Genomic DNA, 26,309 nt, shown 5'->3' with positions numbered 1-26,309 from the left:
AAATTTGGCACTATACAGTGCTAAAACTAAAAAAAAAAAAAGGAATGAGCCCAGCCAGTGTGGCTCAGTTAGCTGAGCAATGTCCCATGCACCAAGAGGTTGCTGGTTCCATCCCTGGTCAGGGTACATGCCCAGGTTGCAGGCTCAACCCCCAGTAGGGAGCATGCAGGAGGCAGCCGATTGATGTTTCTTTTCAATGTTTCGAACTCTCTCTCTCTCCTTTCCTTTCTCTCTAAAAATATCAATAAAAAACATTTTTTAAATCAATGAAATTTTTTTATCCATTACTAAATATGTCTCCGCCCATATTACAAGAAACAAATACCTCCAATCCATTTTCTCCACCAAAAAGGCACATATGAGGAAACCGGTACGATTGAAGCCATGGGTACAATGAACACCTAGAAAATAAAGTAGCATTGTTTTAAAATTAAAATCACTTCAGAGGCCACATTTTACTTTAAAACTCCAATCTGCAATCAAAACATTTCAATTTTTGTAAAATAACTACATTTTTAAAAACTCAGCCCTCTCTTATAATTATTACTAACTTGTCAGTTGAAGTTGCTTAGAATCTAATTTATAGCACTAGCTAGAAGTTTAAATGTAATACATATTGATTTATTATAAGGTATTGATTAGTTGCAAATTGTCTCTAAAATCTAAAAACTTCTCTTAACACTAAAAGATTGCAAGCATTTTAAATAAGGAGGTATTTTCATCAAGCACACAACTCTAAGGGGACACACACACACACACCTGACTGAATACAGAAAATAACTGATAGATATACACTAAAAATAAAACTACTTTGAATTCTCTAGAAACCATCTGACTGTATCTTTATATTACTTTATAATCTTTCAAGAAAACTTTCAGAAGAAAAACTACTGAGAAAAAACATTTTTTCTTTTTCTTAAACCTTTTTTCAGGACATATTTGAGATCAGTGTGATCCTACCTCTATGTTCTGAAAATAAGCTTCATAAATTCTAAAAATAATTGCATTTTTAAGTCATTTTAACTACTTTGAAAATGTAATAATAACAGGTTGATGGACGTTACCAACATGACAACTTTACTGCCAGGGTTAACTCACTCTCCTGCAAACCTCAAAATAAAGGCATTCCTGTAATTTCTGTTTAATGGTAGGCTATCCAGATATTTGACTATGTCTTTTATTTTTTAAATATATTTTTATTGATTGCAGAGAGGAAGGGAGAGGGAGAGAGAGATAGAAACATCAAAGATAAGAAAGGATCATTGACCGGCTGCCTCCTGCACACCCCCTACTGGGTATCAAGCCCGCAACCAGGGTATGTGCCCTGACCAGGAATCAAATCGTGACCTTCTGGTTCATAGATCGATGCTCAATCACTGAGTCACAACAACCAAGCTGTCTTTCTTTTTAATGTTACTTTTTACAAACTACTCTTCTCCATGTACTTCATCCTGTGACTTAGTCAATGGCCCTGGTGGGGTAGCTCAGTTGGTTGGAATGTCATCCTGTACACCAAAAGATTCCTGGTTTAATTCCTGGTCAGGACCCATACAGGAGGCAACCGGTTTATGTTTCTCTCATATCTATTGTCCTTTCTCTCTTCCTCTTTCTAAAAATCAATGAAAACATATCCTTGAATGAGAACTTTTTAAAAAAAGTTAGTCAATAAACAATGCTAAATAAACAAGGATACAAAGGAACTGAAGACAGTAGGAGAAATTTGTACAAATGTAAATTTATGAATCAAAAATAGCACATACAGCAAACTTTAAATGAATGAGAATGGCTAGAGCATGGAATAGGATAAAAAAGTAATGCCAAATGCAGTTGGAGACAGCGAGAGGATCAAAATCCTGAAGAAATTTTTGCATCATACTAAAGAAATAAGGGCAATGGGCGATAGAGAATTTTAAGCATGGCAATAAAATTATCCAGTTTCAGATAATCCACTCCAATGGTAGCTCAACAGAAGATATAGAGAAAGCAACAATGAAGCAAGAAAACGAATAAGGAAGCCATCTCAGTAGTTAATGTGTGAGACAAGGTCTGAGTTACAAAGGTCATAGTGATATGGATAAGGAGGAAAGGCAGACTGAAGACACATTTAAGGTAGAATCTGCATTCTGAGGGTGTCAATATTGAGAGAAAAGATTTTAAAGGAGTCTTTGTTTCCTGACTTGGGTGACTAATTGGGCAGTGGTTCCATTTACTAGGTTAGGAAGTACAGGAGTTTACATCATCCTACAGCCAAGGCAATGAGTAAGTACATACAGTTGGGCATGCTGCATTTAAGGTTCTTATGGAACTAAGGAATATTTGTAAATAATGGTAAAGAGCTTCACAGAGAGGTCTGGCTGGAGCTATAGATTCAAGAATAAACAATATATAGTCAACTATGGAAGGGGTCTATGGTGTGGATAAGATTGCTAAGAATAGGTATAAGAGAAGAAAATTAAGGATTAAATATGAGGAAAACCAACCTTTCAAGAATAAGTGGGGGTGGGGAGCAACCATAAACAATGACTAAAAATTAACTGTTATGGTGTCAGAAAACAAAGAAAAAAGGAAGATTCAAGACATTAGAGCTTGGTGGTTTAAATGTCACATAATGCTTAGAACTCAAAGTCATGATTTTAGAGTACAGAGGCAGGACTCCAGATTGCAAGAAAGTGAATAAGAATAAATAAATTTAAGTATCAATCTTTCAAAAAGTCAGGAGAAGGAGAAATATACAACAGAAAGAAAGGTATAGTTTGGGGAGATTGGGGGGCTTTTATGCAGAAATGGTAGTATCTATAATAATAAAAGCATAATATGCTAATTAGACCCGACAGCCGAATGTCCTTCCAGACAAAGCCACGGCAGCTGCAAGGGCCGAGGGCTGAGGGCAGGCAGCCGTGGCAGCCAGCAGCGGCAGCAGCAGCAGCGGGATGATGGGGGCAGCGCCTTCCCCTGTTTGGCCCAGTCGCTTCCCACAGAGGGAGGCCAGACTGTGACTTAGGCCTGCTCCCCACGGAAGTGGGCCTAAGCCATCAGTAGGACATCCCCTGAGGGCTCCCGGACTGTGAGAGGGGCAAGCCGGGCTGAGGGACCCACCCCCAGTGCACGAATTTTCATGCAGCTGGCCTCTAGTTTAATATGAGAGGCTTAAATATGTTTACAAGCTGAAAGGACCTAGTTAAATCAGAGGTTGACAATATAGAGAACAAGGTCATAACTGAAATGAAGTTTCTGAAGGGAAAAAATAAAGAGATCAGCCTTGAATAGAAAAAGAACACTCTTAGAAGTAAATGGCTATAATAATGAAATTCTATGAATTCCATCATCCTCCACTGCTTTGTAAGAGAGGGGAATTCAAAAAAGTTACAATAACATTAGCTGTAAACAGACTTTTATTCAATATGTATCTTAACCCAACATATAATTTCCCTTCTGCTTTATATTTCAGACCAGTTTAAGCAGCAAACATTCTAACTTGAGATATGTTCTCATCTAAACCACTACTGTTTTTGCAGCTAAGTTTTACTCAAGCAAGATTAAATATTTTTTTATGAACAGGAAACAAAAGAATAATTGCCAATTAAATGATTAAGTCATGTAACAATATATAATTTAAGAAAGTACAATTGCTCTTTTAATATTCTTTGTTGTGAAAATACATATAAAGTTTTAGTGTTACTGACAAATCTCTACCCCCCAAAAAGGAAGATTATGCATTAAATGTAAAATAATTCCATTATTTGAGTATGCTACAAGCTTAGTCTGGTATGTCTTCAATGTTAAAAAGATTTTAGCCCTGGCTGAGTAGCTCAGTTGCTTGGAGCATTGTCCCGTGCAACAAAAGATTGCAGGTTCAATTTCCTAGTCAGGCACGTTGGGGAGGCAATTGGCGGATGTTTCTCTCTCACACTGATGTTTCTCTATCTCTCCCTATCTATCTCTACAAGTCAATGGAAACATCCTCGGTTAAGGATTTTAAAAAAGAAAAGATTTCTGTTTTCCTCAGTTCATTATGAGAATAGGTCCATCTAGTGGCAAGTAAAAAGCACAGTTTAAAATCTAAAGATTAGCTCACTGTTAACTATTTCAAATTAATTTCTTATTCAATTTGTCTTCATTTTCTAGGTAAGCTAAGAATAATGAAATAAATGTATAGAGCATTTCCAAGATTATTAACACTAATCTACATATTAAGGGAAAACTGTGTTTTTTTTTAATCAAATCAAGAGAAGAAACCATCTCCCCAAGAAAAAGAAAAAAAGAATATACGTACTGAATATATAAGTATAAATTAGAAAGAGGTGACTTGTAAAGGGCTAGTGGCAATATATCTTTAAATAAAGCCTGATCTCAATATACACAATTTCCTTTCTATCTTTACAGTAAAATACTGTAAATTATTTTTTTTAGGATAAAAAAACTTATCTGGTCAGTCTAAATCAGTGGTTTTCCACTGGGAGCACTTTTGTTCCATCCCCCACCCCATCCAAGAATACCTGACAATATCAGGAGACATTTTTAATTGTCACAACTAGCAGGGGATAAGGCCAGGGATTCTGTTAAACATCCTACAATGCACAGGAGAGTCCCCCAAAATAAAGCATTATCCAGTACAAAGTGTCAATAATTCTGAGGTTGAGACCTGATCCAAATGAGCAACAAAAATGAAAACATTAAAAAGAAACAAATAATTAAAAACTTGTAATGTGTCAAGTTATCTTATTTGTATTTAATAAAGATTTTTACAAAAATAACCATGTGCTACTCATGAAAATACATATTCAAAGCTATCACATGTATTTATAACTAGAAACATGAAAAGTAATTACAGGCATTAATTAAGCTCTGTATCTATTATGCATAGTCTACCATTTACCAAGAAATCGGGTGCTTCTCTTTTAACACAAAACAGATTTTTTAATTTCTCCAGCTCACAAATTTCTTATTCTGAAAATAACTATTGTTATTCCTGTACATGCAAACAAATGCACTATAGCTACATAATCTCGTTTGTAATTATAACTTCAAAACAGCTCTAAAAAAATAAGATTTTTGGTAAATTGTTTAGGGACAAAACTTAACCTGAACTGATGTGACATTACTTATAGTCTATTTGTCCCACTTGGTGTGAATATTCGTATGTTTAACTGCAAAAATGTTAGTTTAAAAGCTGTCTAACACCCAGATTGTCTCTAAATACTATTTTCCACTAAAAAGAACTCGGAAACCAGGCCTCTTAAAGGCCTGATTCCACATCTAGAAAACATCTTGTGCCAGAAAATAAGGAAACCATCGATGGGGTGATATCAAAAGGATACAGAAACCAACTTAAAGGGGCTCCCACTGGCCTAGCAGAAAGCAATACTATACTATCTAATAAAAGAGTAATATGCAAATTAACCATCACTCCGATACACCCACAAGCCACACCCACCAGCCAATCAGGAGCGAGTATGCAAATTAACCCAACCAAGATGGCTGCGGCCATAGAGAGAGCAGGAGGGAGGCTTGGGTTTCCCCAGAAACGAAGGAAGCCAAGCTTTCCGCACACCCTGGCCGGCCCAGGCCTGCACTCCAGGCTACAAAGTTTCAATGATAGAAGATAAATAAATCCCAACAGAAATGGCGGCAGCCACGGAGCTGGAGTGAGCAGGAGGCTAGGGTTGCCCCCAGCGATGAAGAAAGCCAAGCTTCTGAAGCCCTGGCCTGCCTTGGCCTCCGCTTAAGGCTACAAAGTTTCAATTATAGAAGATAAATAAATCCCAACAGAAATGGCTGCTGCCACGGAGCGAGCAGAAGGCTTGGCTCCGCTCCAAGCTACAAAGTTTCAATTGTAGAAGATAAATAAATCCCAGATACCAGGGCCTCCACTTGGGTCGCCGGGGGGCGTGGCTGGCCTGCAAACCACCACAGGCCCCTCGCCCAGGCCTCCCCACACCCCAAAGGAACCCCCACCCTGATCCAGGACATCCTTCATGGCAAACCAGCTGGCCCCCACCCATGCACCAGGCCTCTATCCTATATAATAAAAGAGTAATATGCAGATTGACCATCACTCCAACACACAAGATGGCTGCCCCCATGTGGACACAAGATGGCCACCACAAGATGACCAGCAGGGGAAGGCAGTTAGGGGTGACCAGGCTTGCAGGGGAGGTCAGTTAGAGGTGATCAGGCCTGCAGGGGAGGGCAGTTAGGGGAAAACAGGCTGGCAGGGGAGCAGTTAGACATCAATCAGGCTGGCAGGGGAGTGGTTAGGAGGTCATCAGGCTGGCAGGCAGAAGCAGTTAGGGGCAATCAGGAAGGCAGGCAGGCGAGCATTTGGGAGCCAGCAGTCCTGGATTGTGAGAGGGATGTCCGACTGCCCGCTTAGGCCCGATCCTACCAGAGGGTGCAGGCTGGGCTGAGGGACACTCCCCTCCCCCGTGCATGAATTTTGTGCACTGGGCCTCTAGTCATAAATAATTGCCAATATAACCTGTGCTCCAAAACTTGGCAGGCCCAAAGCAAAGGCTTCCACTTCAATCCATGTGAACAGAACCACTACCCATGATATGAAACATATATAATATATAAATATTGTAGCAGAGTTCTATAATTTTTATAACCTGTAAAATACTCAATATAGAAATGTTTCCTATCAGTTCTCCCAAGAATACAACTAAACAATTTATAGTAAGGATTCACTTCTTTTTCTAAATGTGTTAATTCTGAAATCATGACATCTGATTCCAAGTGCTAAGACTTCTTGACTGCCCTCCTTTGAATTCTTCAAGTATATTCAGCATATACTGCTATAATGGCTGATCTCAAATGAGAAAATAGTTGTTTCTAATCATTCAAATAAAGGCCTCAGTGTTATTTTAGGCTGCGTATCTTCTAGTCATATACCTAAATATATGTGCATGTATGTGTACTTGTTGCACATATTCATGTGAATGTGTAATTATGTAAACATACATATCATAATGCTATGTCATATATTCCCACATTATTGTTCTTCTGTTAAATAGCAAATGCATACTGTACAACGTAAATGACCTGCTTTTAACAGATATGTAAGCTGCTTCCAGTCTTATTACAAACAAAGCTGTGATGAAATTCCTTTCTCATAAATCTTTGTATTCATATCTGACTACTTCCTTAAAATAAAGTCTTAGATGTGGCCTTGATGAATCAGAGTATATAAACACTTTTAATGATCTTGAGAAACATCATCAAATTGTCCCTCCAGAGAGGGTATGCCAATAAACACTCTAATTAACAATATATGAGTGCACCCATTTTATCCAATTCTTTATAATTTTTTAGAACTTTGCCAATTTGATAGGGAACAGTAACAACATATATTTTAATTTTTATCTTTTATTAACAAGTGAGAACAAAAAAAATCATGTTTCTTGACTACTTGTATTTCATCTTTTAAAAATAATATTTTCATTGTTTCCTGTATTTTTCTATTGAGGAATACCTCTCTTGCCTATTGGATTATAAAATTTCTTTATATATAAAAATATTCATTTTTTTATCTGTCATATATATGTTGGGTCTGAGCCCCTCTGCCAGGAACTGGACCTTCCTGAACGCTGGGTATTTGACAGAGAAGCCATAAGATGTTGTGGGTATATGAGAGTCTTTATTGTAGAAGCTAAGGGCCATGTAGCCATTGCTAACAAGGAGCCACTAGACAAAACAGTTCTTCAAAGCAAAGTCCCATACAATAGCCACATACTGGCTGGTTAACAATACAACTTTCCCACACAGCAGCAGCAGCCTCTGTCCCACAGCCTCACCAAGCAGCCACTGGTCAGTAATACATCTTCCCATATTACAGCAGCACCTAACATAGGAGCTAGCCTCACCAAGCAGCCACACACTGCTGGAGAGTCAGTAACATACTTTATACTACCTAGACAAGAGGCTTCTTGCCAGGTAGTGAGGTCAGTCTTTTGGATTACAGAAGGGCACACTTGTGCAGTGTATATACAGATTACTGTGGCCTTGCTCTTGCACCAGTGTATAGGCCTTGGACACCCTGATTAAGATTCCCATGCTCAGAGTGGCCTTGAACATCTGGTGTACTCTCAATAGGGCCTCTATACTCCAATTGGCCTTAATCATTTGGCATGCTCTGAATAGGGTCCCCAAACTATGCTTCAAATGTTTTTCCCAAATTGTCAAATATCTTTTTGCTGTTTCTATTGTTTTATAATACAGAATTTTTTTTTCATTTTTATGTGATCAATCTGGAAATCAGTGTAGCAACTACTTAAAGATTTGGACTTTTGAAGTCAGAACACTCAGATGTGTGACCAAGGACAAACTACTTAACTTCTCTGAGAATCAGTTTCCTTATCTGTAAAATGGAGATACCACCATATACTACAGAGTTGCTATGAAGATTCATACATTCCTTCATTCATTCATTGTTTCCCACCATGTCTGCCAAGCAAATAATCATTCATCAGTAGCAGCTGTTACTATTATCACAGACACTACATTTTAATTTTTGACAACAGCTCTCAAATTTAAGTGTGCCTAAAAATCATCTAAGACCCTTACTATAACTCTAGGCTTCATTCCCAGAATTTTTTATTATGTAAGTCCAGGATGGGGCTCTAAAACATACATTTCTAATAAGAACCTTTAGGCAATTGGTTTTTCTTTCTTTCTTTCTTTTTTTTTCTTCAGGCAATTCTGATGCAGGTAGTTCAGGAACACTCTAAAAAGAAATACTGGTAGCATTTGAAATCTTGCTCCCCAGCATATGTTGTCAGTTTGACTCAAACTCGGAAGAAAGGAAGGAAGGAAGGGAGGGAGGGAGGGAGGGAGGGAGGGGAGGGAGGGGAGGGAGGGAGGGAGGCTTGTTCACAGATTCTGCCTTCAGTGATATACTGGGAATATCCTTCCTCATGCCAGAATTAAGTAAATACTGGCCTATATTTTCTCCTATATTCTTATGTCTTTTAAAAGATATTTAATCCATCTAAAATACATTTTATTATATAGTTGACTGACTCAATACCATTTGTTGAATAATTACCCTCTCCCCTCTGATTCGAAAAAGATCTCCTCTACCACCAGGCAATTACTGTTGTTTCTATTGCTTTACCATATGCTATAATAACTGCTAAGGAATATCCCCTCATTACTTTTGTTTTTCAAAATCTTCTTGCTCATAATCTTGCCTGTTTGATTTGTCAAACTTTTTCTATGCTCAATAAATATTTATCGACTTAATGGAGGCACTGGATTTTACAAATACAAATTAACTTCCTAGTAATTCTTCCAAAGTCTCATTGGGTCTTTGCTTGGAATTATATTAAAATTTTTAAATTTCTTCATTTCTTCAAATCTTTTAATGTTCAAGTGTATTTTCTTCAAAAAGACATCCTACATTTCTCAATAACTTTATTCCTTGTTTTATACTTCTGTTACAGACAAGAGAAGTGGTTTAGAGCGTGAACTTTCAACTTAGATTGCTTAGGATCTGATCTAAGTTCTAACGGTATAAAACCGGCAACCGCTGACGAATTGAAGGCACACAAATACCAAACAAAATAATTCTTAATGTTTGCAATTCTATTGCTTCACATTATCAGCAGTGCCTGGACCAGAATGGTCATCAGTGGGGAAACAGGCATTAATAAAAAAATAATCTATTTCTGTAGATTCTTTTAAATTTTGAAAATGAACTGTATTTTAATAAACAGTGACTTTATAATCATCCAATTTGTGTATACATTTTTGGGGGATACCTTATATGTCCCCTGAACTTCCTTATTATTCCTAATAGTTTTTCTGTTAATTCTCTGAACGCAGAAAATACTAGCCACTTAAAATTTTAAAAATTACAAAAAATAAAAGGCAAATGAATTTAAAATTTTTTCCAATAGTACAAATAAGAAGTTAATTTATGGCATTTAGTTATCAGGAGAAAAATTATTCAATAAGCTGTGTTGAAGCAAATGATTGGTTACATATAAAACATTTAAACTGGATCCTCAATTGAAACTATATGTCAATATAAATACCAGAAAGAACAATAAATCAAGGCTCAAAATCAAACCTTAAAAATTCTAGAAGACCACTCCTAGCAGCATTATTTATAATAGGGCTTTATAATAGGAAAAAAAATGAAAATAACCCAAATGACATTTACTTATTTATTATATTTATTGTTTATTGCCTACCTTCCCCCAACCCACCATCCCCACTCCTAGAATATAAGTTCCAGAAGAGCAGGGGCTTTTTTTCTGTTTTCTCTACTGGTATGTTCCAAGAGCCTATACCTAGCAAAGAGTAGCAATCAATAAATACTTGCTGAAAGAAATGCTCATCAACAGAGAATGAACATGCTGTAGCATATCCAGATGATGGAATACTACACAACAGAAAAAATGAACAGTTACATACATCTATCAGCATGGTTCACTCTCAGATACTGAATGGAAAAAAATTTCAGTATAATACATATGGTATGAAATGCACCATTATAAAAAATAAATATGTAGTGTTTAGAGTTTCCCAATAGTACAGAAGAGGGGTAATTAGGGCTTTATCTTGAAAAATATTAAAACTACAAAAATTCAATTATTTTATAGCCTGCAAAATTTAGTCTTCTACTATAATTGGTGATTACTTTAAAAGGAAAACATACCTCACATCAACTCACTTGCAAAAACGAGAATGAAAACCTAATTACAAATAAACTATTCAACAGTGGTAAAGTCAAGTCAAACATACCTATAAGTTCAGGTGGGTTTCTTTCATTAAACCGCTCACACAGACGAATGAATGTCTCGGTATTCTCAGTTGTAGGGCACTCACCATGTCTAGCAATATGAAAACACTTGCTTTTAAAAGAAATTACACATTTTAGCAAAAGGTTTCAATATTAAAGAAATCTAATACATGACTTACCCTTTACACTGAAGTTTTATATATTTGATTCCTTCTTTTTCTATGTCGTTTCTGTCATAGAACCTCGAAGTATTTGTCAAATCCACCAGCAAGCCCATTTTAACCTTATTAAGAAAAAAAAAGGGGGACAGGTTTACTAGTAACTGAATTTGTTCCAAAACAAGTTGACTAAATGACAATATGCCAGTTCATCATCCACACGGCAAGGTTTTATGCTCACTCTGCCAATGAACTATTAATAACATACGCATCACTTATCCAAGTCTTATTCAGGGCCTAGAACTTAGCAGGCAATAAATGAAATAAATTAAACCCCAAACTAATGATGGAACATGAACATAAGCAAAACAGACTCCACTTCAATATCACCAAAGTCTACCTAAAAAAGCAAGCACTGATATAGTTTTCAGCATCTGCTGCTCCACCTATGATTTACTAGACAAGAGGCTAGTGCAAGGGATAGCATCTATCTGAAATACACCGCAACCCAAACAAGCCCCAGGCACCATCAGCCCAGCATTCCAAGAAACCATCACATGAGGCAGTTAAATTCTAAAGTGAGTATATAAGGTAAAAATTGTGTACAACTGAAAGTCCCTTGTAAATCCTTTAAATAATCAGGAAAAAAACAGAACACGTGGCCGTATTTTTGAATCTCTTTGACAACTTAATCTCTCAGGCAGTTTTTCTTTCTGCATTAGAACAGAAATCACTATTTCCTCTGTTGAGCACTAACTGGTGTAGTTGCACTCAGCCTGGCAAGATAGTCCCACTAAGAAATGCACACCTGAACTGAGCCAAGAAAAAAAGTTAATCATACATCTTCCAACTCATTCTGAAGCCTACATTCTCTGGAGAAAAATAACCTGTCTTTTCTAAATTGTTATTTTTCTCTCTTTTGTTATTATTTCACTTATTCAGTACCTACTGTTGGATTTGCCTTAAGGAAACTGTGCTACATAATGATTCCAATTCCATTATTACAGGGGGGAAATAACAAAAACATTTCAATTTCACACATGACGAAATAGACAAAATTGTGTGTTTCTAAAATATAACTAGCTGCCATAATGTGCTCTACTGATTTTTCCAGATTCCTTAGCTTATGTGTAGACAGATCTATCAATCAGGTGAGTTCTTTCTTAAATGAAATGTATTTTTATGGTATTTTCTGCAATTTGCCACCACTAGGCCTACTTCTCTTCCCACATAGCTTCTGCAGTGATCTTACTTCCTTCAGAGGATATATACTAGTATACTGCCAAATACAAAGATTTAAGACACCATATTACAGCTTCTCAGTGAGTTAGAATTAAAATCCATGATGTCTGTCTCCAGGTTCAAAATGAGAAGTGAATGTAAAGTGGGCTGAGCAAAAAATAATAAATTTTCTAAATATATAGGAATACTTTAGCCAAGAAAACTGAGGAAGTGTATTGTGTGACTTAATTGTTGAGCCACATATATATGTAGAAATGTGTGTGGATGTCTGTGTGGATAATGTGTCTGTGTGTGAATGTATCTGAGTATATAACATATACACATACATATATTACATATGCATATGTATTTGTCATAATAAATAATCCCAATCCATGAGTAAAGCTAATAGTATTATCTCATAGAGTTAGGAGGTTTAAATCAAGTCCTGTGCCAAGCATTAGTCTGCATGCCTTATTTTATTCACTAATTTTATTTACAAATGAGGAAACTAAAACATGAATATATTATGTAACTTGCCCACAAAGCTGTAATTGGCAAACCAGAATTCAAACCCAGGCTGGCTTCTAAGCCCAAGCTCTTAGCTCACTGCCTAGGAAATAGATAATGCTTTATGCATGTTAACTATGATTTTCAGTACAATTATTGATAATGAAAATAAAAATTTAAAGCTTATAAGCTAAAATAAAACATATAAACAAATAAAGACTCAAAACTACATCAAGAAAATTTTCAAAAGTTTTCAAAATCTAAATGGTGACTCTTGCCCTGGCTGGTATGGCTCAGTGGTAGAGCGTCAGCCCACACACCAAAGGATCACAATTTCGATTCCCAGTCCAGGGCAGGTACCTGGGTTGCAGGTTCATTCCCAGCCCTTGTCAGGGTGCATTCTGAAAATCAATGAAAAAATCAATGGAAAAAATATCCTTGGGGGAGGATTAACCAAATAAATTAAAAAATAGATAAATATCTAGCCAAATAGAGATAGATGATTGATAGATAGATAAGATAGATAGATAGATAAAAATAAATAAATTGTGACTCTTGTATCCCATGATAGGAGCCTTGCACACAATGGGCACTAATATTTACTGAACGTACTAATATACAGCATACAATAACAGACTATCAAGAGTATAAAATAGGAGAGTTATAAAGATTAATGAGTTGAATTATGTCCTCTAAAAAGATATGTTCAAATCTTAACTCCCTATGAATATGACTATTTGGAAACTAGAGGCCCGGTGCACAAAAATTCGTGTACTCGGGGGGACAGGGGGTCCCTCAACCTGGCCTGTGCCCTCTCACAATTCAGGAACCCTCGGGGGATGTTCACCTGCCAGCTTAAGCCTGCTCCCTGGGGAATCAGGCCTAAGCTGGCAGTCAGACATCCCTCTGATAGTCCGGGAGCCCTCAGGGGATGTCCAACTGACAGCTTAGCCACAGTCAGACATCCTTAGCGCTGTGGAGGCAGAGAGGCTCCCGCCACCGCCGCTGCACTCGCAGCCGTCAGCCTGGCTTGTGGCTGAGTGAAGCTCCCCCTGTGGGAGCACAATGACCACCAGGGGCCAGCTCCTGCAATGAGCGTCTGCCCCCTGGAGGTCAGTGCACATCATAGCAACCGGTCATTCCGCCATTAGGGTCAATTTGCATATTACCCTTTTATTATATAGAATAGGGTCTTTGCAAATATAATCAAGATGAAGCCATACTGAATCAGGGTGTCCCTATAAGAGAAAAATGTGGACATAGACCAGCCGTGGGCAAACTACGGCCCGCGGGCCGGATCCAGCCCGTTCGGCTGTTCTATCTGGCCCGGGGAGCCGAAAGAGCGGAGGGTTCTCCTGCTCTCCCCTCCGCTCCTTTACTTTGAATTTATATTAGTTCACACAAACACTCCATCCATGCTTTTGTTCCGGCCCTCCGGTCCAGTGTAAGAACCCATTGTGGCCCTTGGGTCAAAAAGTTTGCCCACCCCTGACATAGACACATACAGGAAGAATGTCAACAATGAAGCAAAGACAAGTGAAGGAGCTGCAAGCCAAGAAATGCCAACGATTGCTGGCAATCACTAGAAGCTAGGAGAAAAGCATGGAAAAGAATCTCCCTCCAAGCCTCCACAAAGAATCAACCTTGCCAACACTTAAATTTGGAACTTCTAGCGTCCAAAACTGTGAGAGAATAAAAGTCTGTTTTTTTAAAGTAATTTTTTATTTTTCAATTGCAGGTGACATACATTATTAGTTTAAGGTGTACAACCCAGTGATTAGACATTTACATATCTTATGAAGTGACTGCCCCAATAAATCTACTACCCATTCTGACACCACAGTTATATTATCATTGATTATATTCCCTATGCTTACTTTATATCCCCATGACTATTCTGTATCTACCAATTTATACTTCTTAACCCCTTTACCTTTTTCACCGATCCTAACCCCCAAAATGTTCTCCGTATCTATGAGACTGTTTCTGTTCTGCTTGTTTGTTTTTCAAATTCCACATATAAGTGAAATCATCTGGCATTTGTCTTTCTCTACCTTATTTCACTTAGCATAATACCCTCTAGGCCTATCCATGTTGCAGATGGCAAGATTTCACTTTTTTATGGCTGAATCATATTCCATTGTATACATGCACCACTTCTTCTTTATCCATTCATTTATTGTTGGACACTTACTTTGCTTCCATATCTTGATTATAGTTAATAATGCTTCAACAAACATATTGATGTATATGTCTTTTCAATTTAGCATTTTGAGTTTCTTTGGGTAAATACCCAGAATTGAAGTTGCTGGGTCCTCCTTTGTCTCTTGTTATAGCCTTTGTTTCAAAGTCTATTTTGTCAGGTATAAGTATTACTACCCCATCTTTTATTTTGTTTTGTTTCCATTTTCATAAAATACTTTTTTTAGCCCTTTACTTTCAATTTGTGTGTCTTTTGATCTGAATTGAGTCTCTTGTAGACATATGTAAGGGTCTTGTTTTGTTATCCATTCAGTCACCATATGTCTTTTGATTGGAGCCTTTAATCCATTTGCATTTAAAGTAATTGTTGACAAATATGTATTTATTGCCATTTTATTATTCATATTTTTTATTTTCTCTTCTTCTTCTTAAAGAAAACCCCTTTAGCATTTCTTGAAATACTAGTTTGGTGGTAATAAACTCCGTTAGCTTTTTCTTGTCTGCGAAGTTCTTTATCTGTCCTTCCATAGCTTTGCTGAGTAGAGTAATCTTGATTGTAGGTTCCTGATTTTCATCACTTTGAATATTTCATACCACTCCCTTCTGGTCTGCAAAGTTTCTGCTGAGAAATCAGCTGACAGTTTTATGGGAGCTCCCTGGTAGGTAACTAACTGCTTTTCTCTTGCTGCTTTTAAGATTTTCTGTTTGTCTTTAATCTAAAGTTCTGTTGTTTTAAGCCACCCAGTTTGTGTTAACTTGTTACAGCAGTCCTAGGAAACTAATACAATCAGTATTATGTCAGAATAACATAGAAAATTACAATTTCATTTAGGAAAATAATATGGCACATTCTTGTAAAATCTACCATGCACTCAGCAATAATAATCTTGGATATTTGTCCCATAAAAAATGAAAACTATGTTCACACAAACACCTGTACGTTAATGTTCATGGCAGCTTTATTCACAATACCCCACAACTGGAGACAACTCAAATTCGTTAAAAGATTATTTAACTATTCAACAGGAGAATGGTTTAATAAATTCTGATACATCCATACAACTGAATAGTATTCAGCAATAAAAAGGAATAAACTTTTTATTGATACATGCAACAACTTGGATGGAACACAAGAGAATTATGTTTAGTGAAAAAAGTCAACCCCAAAAGATCACATACTGTTTTATTCCATTTATATAAAATTCTCAAAATGATCAAAATGGGAAAACAATATGTGACTTTTGGGGATTGACATCTTATATAATTGTAGTATAATATCAAAAGCAGGAAACTGACATTGGTACAGAACCACTGAGCAGGTTGCAGATCTTATTTCATTTTTACCAGTTTTTATATGCATTCATTTGTGAATATGTGTGTGTTGTTCTTTGCAGTTTGATCCAATGTATTGATTCATGGTGGTGGTGCAGAACTGTTCCAGACCCCCTTCCCACTACCAACATTGTACAGATAATAGTTCTGTACCAATGTTGACTTCCTGCTTTTGATATTGTACTACAATTACATAGGATGTCACCAATGGGAATACATGGGAGAAGGGTTCATAGAACTCTGTACAATTTTTGCAGTTTCAAATAAAAAGGTTTTTTTTAAAAGCCATCTGAAGAACAAGAGGAAGATAAAGTATATTAAATCAGTATAAAAAATGTTTTGTTTCTTACCTTCAAACTCTTTAGATAATTTGAGAGCATACTGGGATAGAACCGATTTTCTTCAGCAACTTGACTATCATATCTTGGTCCTAACATTGTCTTCAGAGGTAAGAATCTTCCTAAACAACATGAAGATGAGTAACAATTTTCATTTAAAAAAAAAAAAAAAAGGTCCAGGTTAAAACGCTCTAATTAGCAATTCTCAAAGTCACTTTCTTAAAATGTTTTAAATGAACTGTTTGTTCATGAAGCATTCTCAATGTAAACTATACTTTTAAAAGATACTGCCTTGGAACTTTGAAGGACATCATAAATTCTAGAAACTGACAAAGAAATATAATAGAAAAAGAGAAATTACTAGGTTATAGAACTTATATGAAAACTCTTAAGTTCTAAACCACTACATTAAAAAATTATTGCCTTAAAACCTTTAAAGATATGGTACTAGAAATTTAATAAAGGAGTAAATCAGTTCTTTAAAATTCCTAATTATACATTCTTAATATAAACTTGAAACTCTATCTTATGGACCTTATCCTACATCTAAGGTTAAGGATCATCCTGAGAAGCATGCTAACCAAAATCACTCTCCAAACAACTATCAGTGATTATAATTTCAGCAAGACTGACTGACCTATTTGGCCTTCATTTCTGAATCACAATATAAGCATAGGAGAAGTCACCTTATATAAGCAATTTTTAAATCACCCATTTTAAATTTTTTATATGTTAAAACATAATAAAATAATTAAAAATAAATATCTACCTAAAATAGTATCTGAGTGAAATCTTAACATCTGTCCAGAGGCTTTAACCTAAATTTCATAAAAAGATAACTTTAAAAAATTTTTTATTTTCTATAAAACTTCTCAAGGTCACCAAAGCCTTGGCCAGGTGGCTCAGTTGGTTGGAGAATCATCCCATACCCCAAAGGCTGTGGGTTTGATTCCGGGTCAGGGCACATACCTAGGTTGTGAGTTCAATCCCAGTCACATGTACAGGAGGTAACCGACCGATATTTCTCTCTCACATCAATGTTTCTCTCTATCTCTCTCTCAAAAAAAAAAATCAATAAAAACATATCTCAGGGAAGGATTAAAAAAATCACCAATAACCTCTATACTGCTAAATCCCATGGTCAATTATCAGTTCTCAAACAAGCGCGGCCGGTGTGGCTCAGTGGTTGAGCGTGGACCCATGAATCAGGAGATCACAGTTTGATTCCCTGGCAGGGCACATGCCCAGGTTGTGGGCTCAATCCCCATTAGGGGGTGTGCAGGAGGCAGCCGATTGATGATTCTCTCTCATCATTGATGTTTCTATCTCTCTCTCCCTCTACCTTCCTCTTTCTTAAATCAATTTAAAAAATATATATCTTTTTTAAAAAGACAACAACTCAAATGACAGGTCACTTTTTAATTTAAGAGGGAGCTCATGAATCACTTTTTCATTGACTTCCAGGACACTACATCCTCCTGGTTTTCCTAACTCTCTGGCCTCTCCTTCTCAGTCTCTTTTACTGGCTCCTCCTCATCTCCCTGGCCCCTCTATGTTTTGTCCAGGGCTCTGTCCTTGGACTTCTTTCTATCTACACTCACTCCCCTGGCATCTTAGCTAGTCTCATAACTTTTAAAGCCACCAAAGTGCTGATGCCTCACAAATGTGTATCGTCAGCCCAAACCTCTCTCTTAACTCTAGTGATTATCAAACTGCCTACCTGACTTAGTCTCTACTTGATGTCTTACAGACATCTCAGTCTTTTTCTTTTTCTTTTTTCTTTTTTCCAGAGAGAGTGGAAGAGAGGAGGGGGGAGAGAGAAAGAGAAACATCAATGTGAGAGAGACGTTGATTGGCTGCCTCCCAAATGCACCCCAACCAGGGCCAAGGATCAAGCCTGCAACCCAGGCAGGTGCCCTCAAATGGAATCAAACCCGAGACCCTTCAGTCCACAGGCCGACTCTAATCACTGAGCAAAACCAGCAGGGCCAGACATCTCAGTCTTGATATCCAAACATGATATCTCAATATTCAAACACCAAAAGCTGGTCCTCTCATGGTCTTCCCTGTCACAGCAAATAGTAACACATTTTTTAGTAGCTCAGGCCAAAACCTTTAGAGCTATCCCTGACCTTGACCCCTCTCTTTCTAGCACATCCCATATCTAATCTTAGCAAGTCCTATCACATCTTCAAAATATATCTCACCACCTCTTACCATTATCTCACCTAGATTTTTATACTTCACTTAGTTTATTTAACAGAGTGCCTATTATGTACCAGGCATTGTTCTAGGTACATGGAATATATTAGTGGAAAGAAAAAAAAAACACAGCTAAAAGTCCCTGAAAGACTTTACATTCTACTGGGAAATATAAACAATAAACACAATAAATAAGTTAATAATATGGTATGTTAGAAGATTCATGCCATTAGACCCTCTCCTCCAACTATCTAGCTAGCAAACTTCTATTTATTCAAGATAATCCATGTATCAGCTCCTCTGGGAACCCTTCCCTTATCCCCTTTTTCCTCCCCATCTCCTCTTACCCAACCTCAAACAAAGAATTAGGTTCATTATCTCTGGTGTTCCATAATATTCTATAATAGTCATTATTGCATTTATTATAACAGAAAGATATTTTAAAATAATGGTTTGCTACTCCCATGAGACTATGAGCTCTTTAAGGTGAAGGACTATATCATAATCATCTCCCTAACCCCAAGGAGTAGCACAAAGTAGGCACTCAAATATTTGCTATGTAAAATAACTTCAGAGTTACCATCAACTATCACAGGACTATCACATATTTATATTCCCAGTTAGTGCCTAATAAGTTCTTTACTTAAATAATTTTATGTTCAATGACCTTTAAGAAATAAGAAGCTTGTTTTCTTTAAAGTGTTTAATTGAAATCCATCATTCAGAAGAAGAAAACAGAATTCTTCAGAAATATAGTTTGGCCCTATCTACAGGAGCTCTCTCACTGGAAGTCTGGTTTAATTAGAGAAGAAGACTTCATAGTGGAACAGATTATATATAATTAGCACCAGCTTCTTTCTGATCCAGGAAAATTATGAACTTCTGGTACTAATAAAATGCATCCTAATGTTTACAATGAGAAAATTTAAGCAGGCACAACACATTTTCCTACATATGTAAAATATCAAAGAAATTATACAGTAAGCATAAGTTACTTTTATAGTTAGAAAACTTAGGGAGAAAAAAGGAAGTAGAAAATGGGAATGATTCCTTCTTTTTCACTAAATCTTGCAAGAATATAGCTAGTATTTTTTGCTCTGCTACTATAAAACACTGCTAATCCTTCATTTCCAAAATACACCATGCAACATGAACACTTCTAGAATACAAAAAAAACTTTAAGGGAACTTCAGAGAAACATCAAGAATTCTACGCTGCATTCACTTTACTTTCTAATAAGCATTACAAGCTGAAGCACTATTTATTAGTAAGTAAAGATCTAGTTTGGTTGTCAGGAGGCCTGGGGTTCTGTCCAGGGACTACAATCAATCAGATAGGTGAGCTTAGAAACTTGCTAAACCACAATAATTAAGAACCTAGCCAAAATATTCCAATGCTATAAAGGAAAAACTTTTTATTCTTGACCCTTCATTTCCAACAGATGGATTTTTTAAAAAAAAGCACACAATTCTGTTTCTGGGAGAGGTATAAAGCTGCCTGGAGCTCAGCACCTCACCTGCTGCTATCAACCCCCAGCAGTGCTACATTTGTCCCATTTTTAATCTAACAGTAAGTCAATGTTCTGATATTTGTCATTGCCATCCTGCAGACTATATTAAAATTCTGATTTTAAGCTATTTTTTTAATCCAAAAAGATTCACTTTGACAAGAACATCTTTATGATTTTGTTTTTCTCAAAGTGTAGCAGATAACTCTAATGAAAGGATCCAGGAAATAATCTCCAGGCTAGAAAAGACACCAAACATCCAAGTTCAGAAGTTTCTCCATAACTTTATAGAGAAAAACCAATGTAAAAAGAAAAGATTCGCCAGGCCAGTGTGGCTCAGTGGTTGAGCATCGACCCATGCATCAAGAGGTCACCTGTTGGATTCCAGGTCAGGGCACACACCTGAGTTGCAGCTGAACCCCAGTAGGGGTCGTGTAAGAAACACCCCAATGGATATTGATGTTTCTCATCGATGTTTCTATCTCTTTCTCTCTCTCCCTTCCTCTCTCTAAAAAAGGATTCAATGTTAAGTTAGAAATGGTAAAGGAAAAAGTCACAATGGCTAGAGAGTAAGACCTAGAAAGAAAATGTAGAGTTGTGATCAATTCATTTGAAGAAAGTACAATGATTACCAAGTACACTTGTTTTCATTACAACCGACAATGCATGTAAGAGTGATTAGAACATAAACAAAATTATTTCATTTTTATTGAAGAAAAACATTTCCTTACCCTAAGACTTGGTTAAAAGTACCTTTCAGTTAAAGTTATGGATAAACTTTTATCCATAGTTTATATGACTTTATTGACTAAAGATTTTATATGGAATGTGAAAAAGCTGACAAATTAGAAGAATCAGAAAATTAAATTAGCCTAGCCAGCATGGCTCAGTGGTTGAGCATCGATATATGAACCAGGAGGTCATAATTCAATTCCCCAGCAGGGCACATGCCCAGGTTGCGGGCTCAAACCCCAGTGTGGGGAGTGCAGAAGGCAGTCGATCAATGATTCTCTCTCATCATTGATGTTTCTATCTCTCTCTCCCTCTCCCTTCTTCTCTGAAATCAAGAAAAATATACTAAAAAAAGAAAATCTAACTTAAAAATAACTTAGAGTCTCCTCTTCCAACAATTTTATATAACTAAACATAGTATAAATATGTACTCAGACGCCTTTATATTTTGTTTCAAAACACCCTTCTAGAAAAAACACACATCCAATAAAGGATTTGTATTTACAATATACAAAGAACTCTAACAACTCATCAATAAGATAATGCAATTTTAAAATCAGCAAAAGATTTGGACACTTCACAAAAGAAGATACATGAACTGCCAAACAGCACATGAAAAGATGCTCAACATCAAACCACAGTAAGATAATAAAGTGGGTAAAATTTAAAAGCCTGATCACACCAAGTGTTGGAGAGGATGTGGAGCAAATAGAACAATCATATACATATTGATGGTGGAAATGTAAAATGTTCAGATTTGGGGGAAGAGTTTGGCAGTTTTTTAAAAGGTTAAATGTACACCCACCATATCATCTATTTCTATTCTAGAGATTTACACAAACGAAATGAAAGAATATGTTCATACAAGGAATTGTAAATGAATGTTCCTAGCAAGTGAATCTGTAATAGCCAAAAACTGGAAACAACCCAAATGACCAGAAACAAGTGAATGAAATAAACAAATTGTGGTGTATCCATAACAATGGACTACTACTCAGCAATAAATGGGGATGAACTATTGCTACATACAAGTACATGGAAAAATATCAAAATAATAATCCTGAGTGAAAGAAGCCAGATACTCCACCAATAAAAAGTACATACCAAATGATTCCACTTATTTAAAAAATATACAGAAAATGCAAATTGCTCTATAATAACAGAAAGCAGATCAGTGGTTGCTTGAAGAGGGAGAGATTAAAAAAAGGCAGGAGGACCCCTGGCCGGCTTGGCTCAGTGGAGAGAGCTTCAGACGGGAGGGTCCCGGTTCTATTCAGGTCATCAATGTTCTCTGTCTCTCCCCCTCCCTTCCACTCTCTCTAAAAATCAATGGAAATATATCCTCGGGTGAGGATTAACAACAATAACAAAAAAGGGCAGGAAAAAGACTTTGAGAGGTGATGAGTTATGTTGACTACCTTTTATTCTTAATATATTTTTATTGATTTCAGAGAGGGAGAGGGAGAAAGAGAAAAACATCAATGATGAGAATCACTGATCGGCTGCCTCCTGCACACCCAATTTTGGAGATCCAGCCCGCAACCCGGGCATGTGCCCTTGACCGCAATCAAACCCAGGACCCTTCAGTCCTAAAGCCTAGCTCTAACGTTGACTATCTTGATTGTGGTGATGGTTTCTTGGGTTGTTTCATAGATGTGTGTGTGCGTATAATAAAAACTTATCAAACTGAACACTTTAAAGTTTGGTGTGTGTCCAACTCAATAAAAATGAAAAAAAACACAATTAAGTGATTTAGAATTTTTTTAAGCTCCAGTCTCATGTTGATCCATTACACCGCAGAAAACTGCCCCTCCTCTTCTTTAGCCTACCCTTCTCCATCTCAAGACCGACACTGTCCCTTCCTCTTCTAAGGACCCTGAAAGGTCCGCAAACTTCTCACTAAGTTTGAAGATACTGTCCACTGTGCTCTTGGGTCCTCGGTACCTGCCACACAAACCTCCTGTCTACCTTCCCGTCCTCGATCCTTAGCCTAATCGGAGAGTCACAAGTGCCCCCACCCACCGTCCCACCCCCTCCGGTCCAAGTTCCCAAACACTCATCCACGAAGCTTCTTCCGACCGAGCACATCCCGATCCCGAAATGCCACTAACAGACAGGCGCTCCAACACCGAAAGCTGCGCCCCTCGGATGGCCCACCCCAGCAGCCGCCGGTGCGGGGACTCGAACACCCCAGGCGGGTTACCTGCCACCGGCTGGCCGCGCCGGGGACAGTTGAGCCATCGCGGCGGGATCTTGTTGTGAGCCATGACTCGGAGCCGCGCAGAGCCGCCCCGCTCCGCCAACGCTCGCCGCGCCTCCGCCGCCGCCTCGCGGGCCGCTCCGCACGGAGGTGCGCGGCCACCGAACCCCAGCCGAGGTCCGGATTCCAGCCGCTCCCAGCCGGATAACGTTAGGGGCTGCGCACCACTTTCATTATATACCGACTCCCCTGCTCCAGGCGAGCCCACAATGCACTGCTCCTTCCGCCCCCAAGCCCCGCCCCCTCCTTTCCGAGGTCAGAGGGGAAGAAAGAGAAGCTCGGCGGGTTTTCCCTCGCCCCGCCCCGCCCGGAGCCCGGCGCGCGCGTGTAAACAGCTTTGCGCAGGCGCAGTTGCCCTAGTTCGGGGCTGGCCGAGTAAACTTCGGATTTGTTTCCCCGCCTGAGAGCAGATAGAAACCAAAAGAAATGAAAAGAAGGCAAGCCAGTTTCCATGCGTAGGCTGGTCCGCAGCTTTCCTAAGAGCATCTCTTTTACTAATGAAAGGGCATCACACCGCTATCGCAGCTCTAGAGCCCGATCGCCCTTTTTCGGCCAAGCTTGCGTCCCGGCTGGATCTGGCTTTGATTTGGAATTTGGAAAGCTGACGTGGGTCAAGAGAAGAAGCTTTAGAGAAATTCTAAAGGCGAGGGATTGGAGCACCAGAAATGAGGAATTTCTCTTGGGGGAGGTACTTCTACGGATCCATGTGGTATCTGAAATTGATCCAAAAACATTCCTTAAGACTTTTGTTTGTACATTTCTAGAGCAGAGTGTCAAAGCACAATTGGAACCTCAGAGGGTCCATGTCGCCAAGTTACTAATGTGTGTCTTTGGCTAAGGCAGGAATTGCCCAATGGAGCACCACTACGTGGCGGTGCTCCCCTTTGCCTTGCCAAACAAAAGGTCTTTCCCTTTCAGTTCACCAGAGATGACTGGAAGCATTTTGTAACAGCCACCTACCTGGTAATAAGACTCTTTAGGTAACAGGCTAGTTAAAGTATCTATACTAATAAAAGGGTAATATGCTAATTAGACCAGACATCTGGAGTCCTTTCTGACAAAGCTGGGCCCTGCGAAGCCGCCCAAGGTCCCAGGAGGAGCCACCCACAGTCCCGGGTGCCTGCAGCTGCAGGCAGCCTGGGCGAAGCTGCCCGTGGTCCTGGGTGCTTGCGGCCAGCCCAGGCGGAGCTGCCGGGAACCAGGATGCCCGCAGCTGGCCAGAGGGAAGGAAGCCCAGGTCCCAGGTGCAGGGGCTGAGGCAGAGGCAGTTAGGGGTGATCAGGCAGGCAGGGGAGCCATTAGGGGCAATCAGGCTGGCAGGAGAGCAGTTAGGGGTGATCAGGCCAGCAGGCAGAGGGATTAGGAGCAATGAGGCAGTCGAGCTGTTAAGAGCCAGCGGTCCCAGATTGCGAGGGGGTGTCCGACTGCCAGCTTAGGCCCAATCACTGCAGGGTCCCGGATTGGAGAGGATGCAGGCTGGGCTGAGGAAACCTTCCCCCCCCCCCCCCCGCCCCCCGTGCATGAATTTCATGCACCGGGCCTCTAGTTAAATATAAAGCTGGGTGATGGCAAATTACCTGTAACGTAGCAGCTTGGCTTTAAGCAAAAATGCTCAATTTGAACTGCAAGAGTTTGAGTTTGAAAGAATATATACGTGTTTGGGGTTTTATTTTTATCCTCACCTGAGGACATGTCTTGATTTTAAAGAGAGGAAGGGAGAGAGAGACTGGTTGTCTCCTGTAGGCACCCGGACCTGGGATCGAACCCAAAACCTAGGTGACTTACTCGGAATCAAACCCGCGGCCTTTCAGAATACTGGACGATGCTCCAACCAACTGAGCCACACCGGCAGGGCCTGGGGGAATGTATTTTAAAGAGTCGATGGGAAACTTGCAGGGGAGCTCAGCATCCTGTATGCCTGGACCCTCTCAGTATTTTTCCATTGAGAGAGCCCAAAGGCTACCACCTCCCACAAAGAGCCTAAGTGAGGTCCCACTCCTGGTCTGTCCCCCTGGCTGTTATGTCTGCTGAGACCTTTTAGTGGAAAGTGTCACTCCTCCCTCGACAGGACAAAATAAGACTTTCCTTGCTGGGCAGCAGTCTGCCTAAACGATGCCCAGTTCTCTGCTGGCAGAGAGAGCATGGCCCTGCCTACGACCAGATTTCAGGCATCTAGCCTCCGAAAATGTAAAACATTTTGAGCCACTCCAATTTGGGTACGTTTTTACAACAGCTGTAGAAAATTGATACAAGGCCCCACAAAACCTGGATCTGCCCCTGTTCTAACCCATGCTCTCCGGTTCCAAAGCTCTTGGAGCCGGTGTTCTCTGTACCTAAGTCTCTAGCCCTTGTAAAAAAATCAGACAACTTTTCCCAAGCTCTTTTGAATTTATCTGGTACACATGAGGTTTTAGTGCCCAAACATCTGTTCTAGAGAACTCAGATGTTCAATCACAAACACTAAATCACTGTTTACAGTAAGAGCGCTGAAGTCTTCAAGGGCAGAAATCTTTAGGAATCTCTTGAGATGGCAAGCATTAATTCAAGTACCTGTCAGCACCTCCATAGTCCTCCGTGGCCAGAGGTCTACTGTCCCTGCTCCTGAGATGGGAGTCCACCCCCAGAAAATGCCCTCAGAACCCAGAGGTTCATCTTCCAGCAGAGGTCGCCCCCATGGTATTAGTTTCCTAGAGCTGCTGTAACAAAGGGCCACAAACCACGTGGCTTAAGACAACATAAATTTATTCTCTCAGTTGTGGAGACTAAAAGTTTGCAATCAAAGTGTTGGCAGAACCATGTTCCTTCCAAAGATCCTAAGGAATGATGCTTCTTTGCCTCTGCCAGCCTCTGGTAGTTCCAGTCATTCCTTGGTTCCAACCTTTGCCTCCATCTTCACATGCTGAATCTGTGTCTTCACATGGCATTCTCCTCTCTATCTATGGCTGTATGCAAATTTCCATCTTCATAAGACATTAGTCATATCGGATTAGGGCCACCCTAATTTGGTATAGCTTATTTTAACTTGTTCCATCTGCAAAGCCCCTATTTTTAAATAAGGTCGCATTCACAAGTCACAAGTACCAGAGGTTAGAAGTTCAACGTA

General features: G+C 38.9%; 1 protein-coding gene across 4 annotated transcripts in view; it reads right to left on the bottom strand.

Moving 5' to 3' along the window:
• Positions 1-23,448, bottom strand: part of RNGTT (RNA guanylyltransferase and 5'-phosphatase) — a 213,952-nt gene extending 190,504 nt beyond the window's left edge. For all 4 annotated transcript variants that reach the window (XM_080666815.1, XM_080666813.1, XM_080666814.1 and 1 more), the window contains exons 1-5: positions 23,150-23,448; positions 16,518-16,627; positions 10,924-11,027; positions 10,747-10,835; positions 326-401 (exon numbers count right to left, since the gene is read on the bottom strand). In XM_080666815.1, the coding sequence (XP_080522941.1) occupies positions 326-401; positions 10,747-10,835; positions 10,924-11,027; positions 16,518-16,627; positions 23,150-23,213 (443 nt within the window). In that variant the 5' untranslated portion in view covers positions 23,214-23,448. The remainder of the gene's footprint in view (positions 1-325; positions 402-10,746; positions 10,836-10,923; positions 11,028-16,517; positions 16,628-23,149) is intronic.
• Between the last annotated feature and the right edge of the window lie 2,861 nt (positions 23,449-26,309).

This window comes from Plecotus auritus (assembly GCF_963455305.1).
Source record: "Plecotus auritus genome assembly, chromosome: 4".
Classification (NCBI taxonomy): domain Eukaryota; kingdom Metazoa; phylum Chordata; class Mammalia; order Chiroptera; family Vespertilionidae; genus Plecotus; species Plecotus auritus.
The sequence above is the reverse complement of the archived record's forward strand: the minus strand, read 5'-3'. Positions and strand labels throughout refer to the sequence as shown.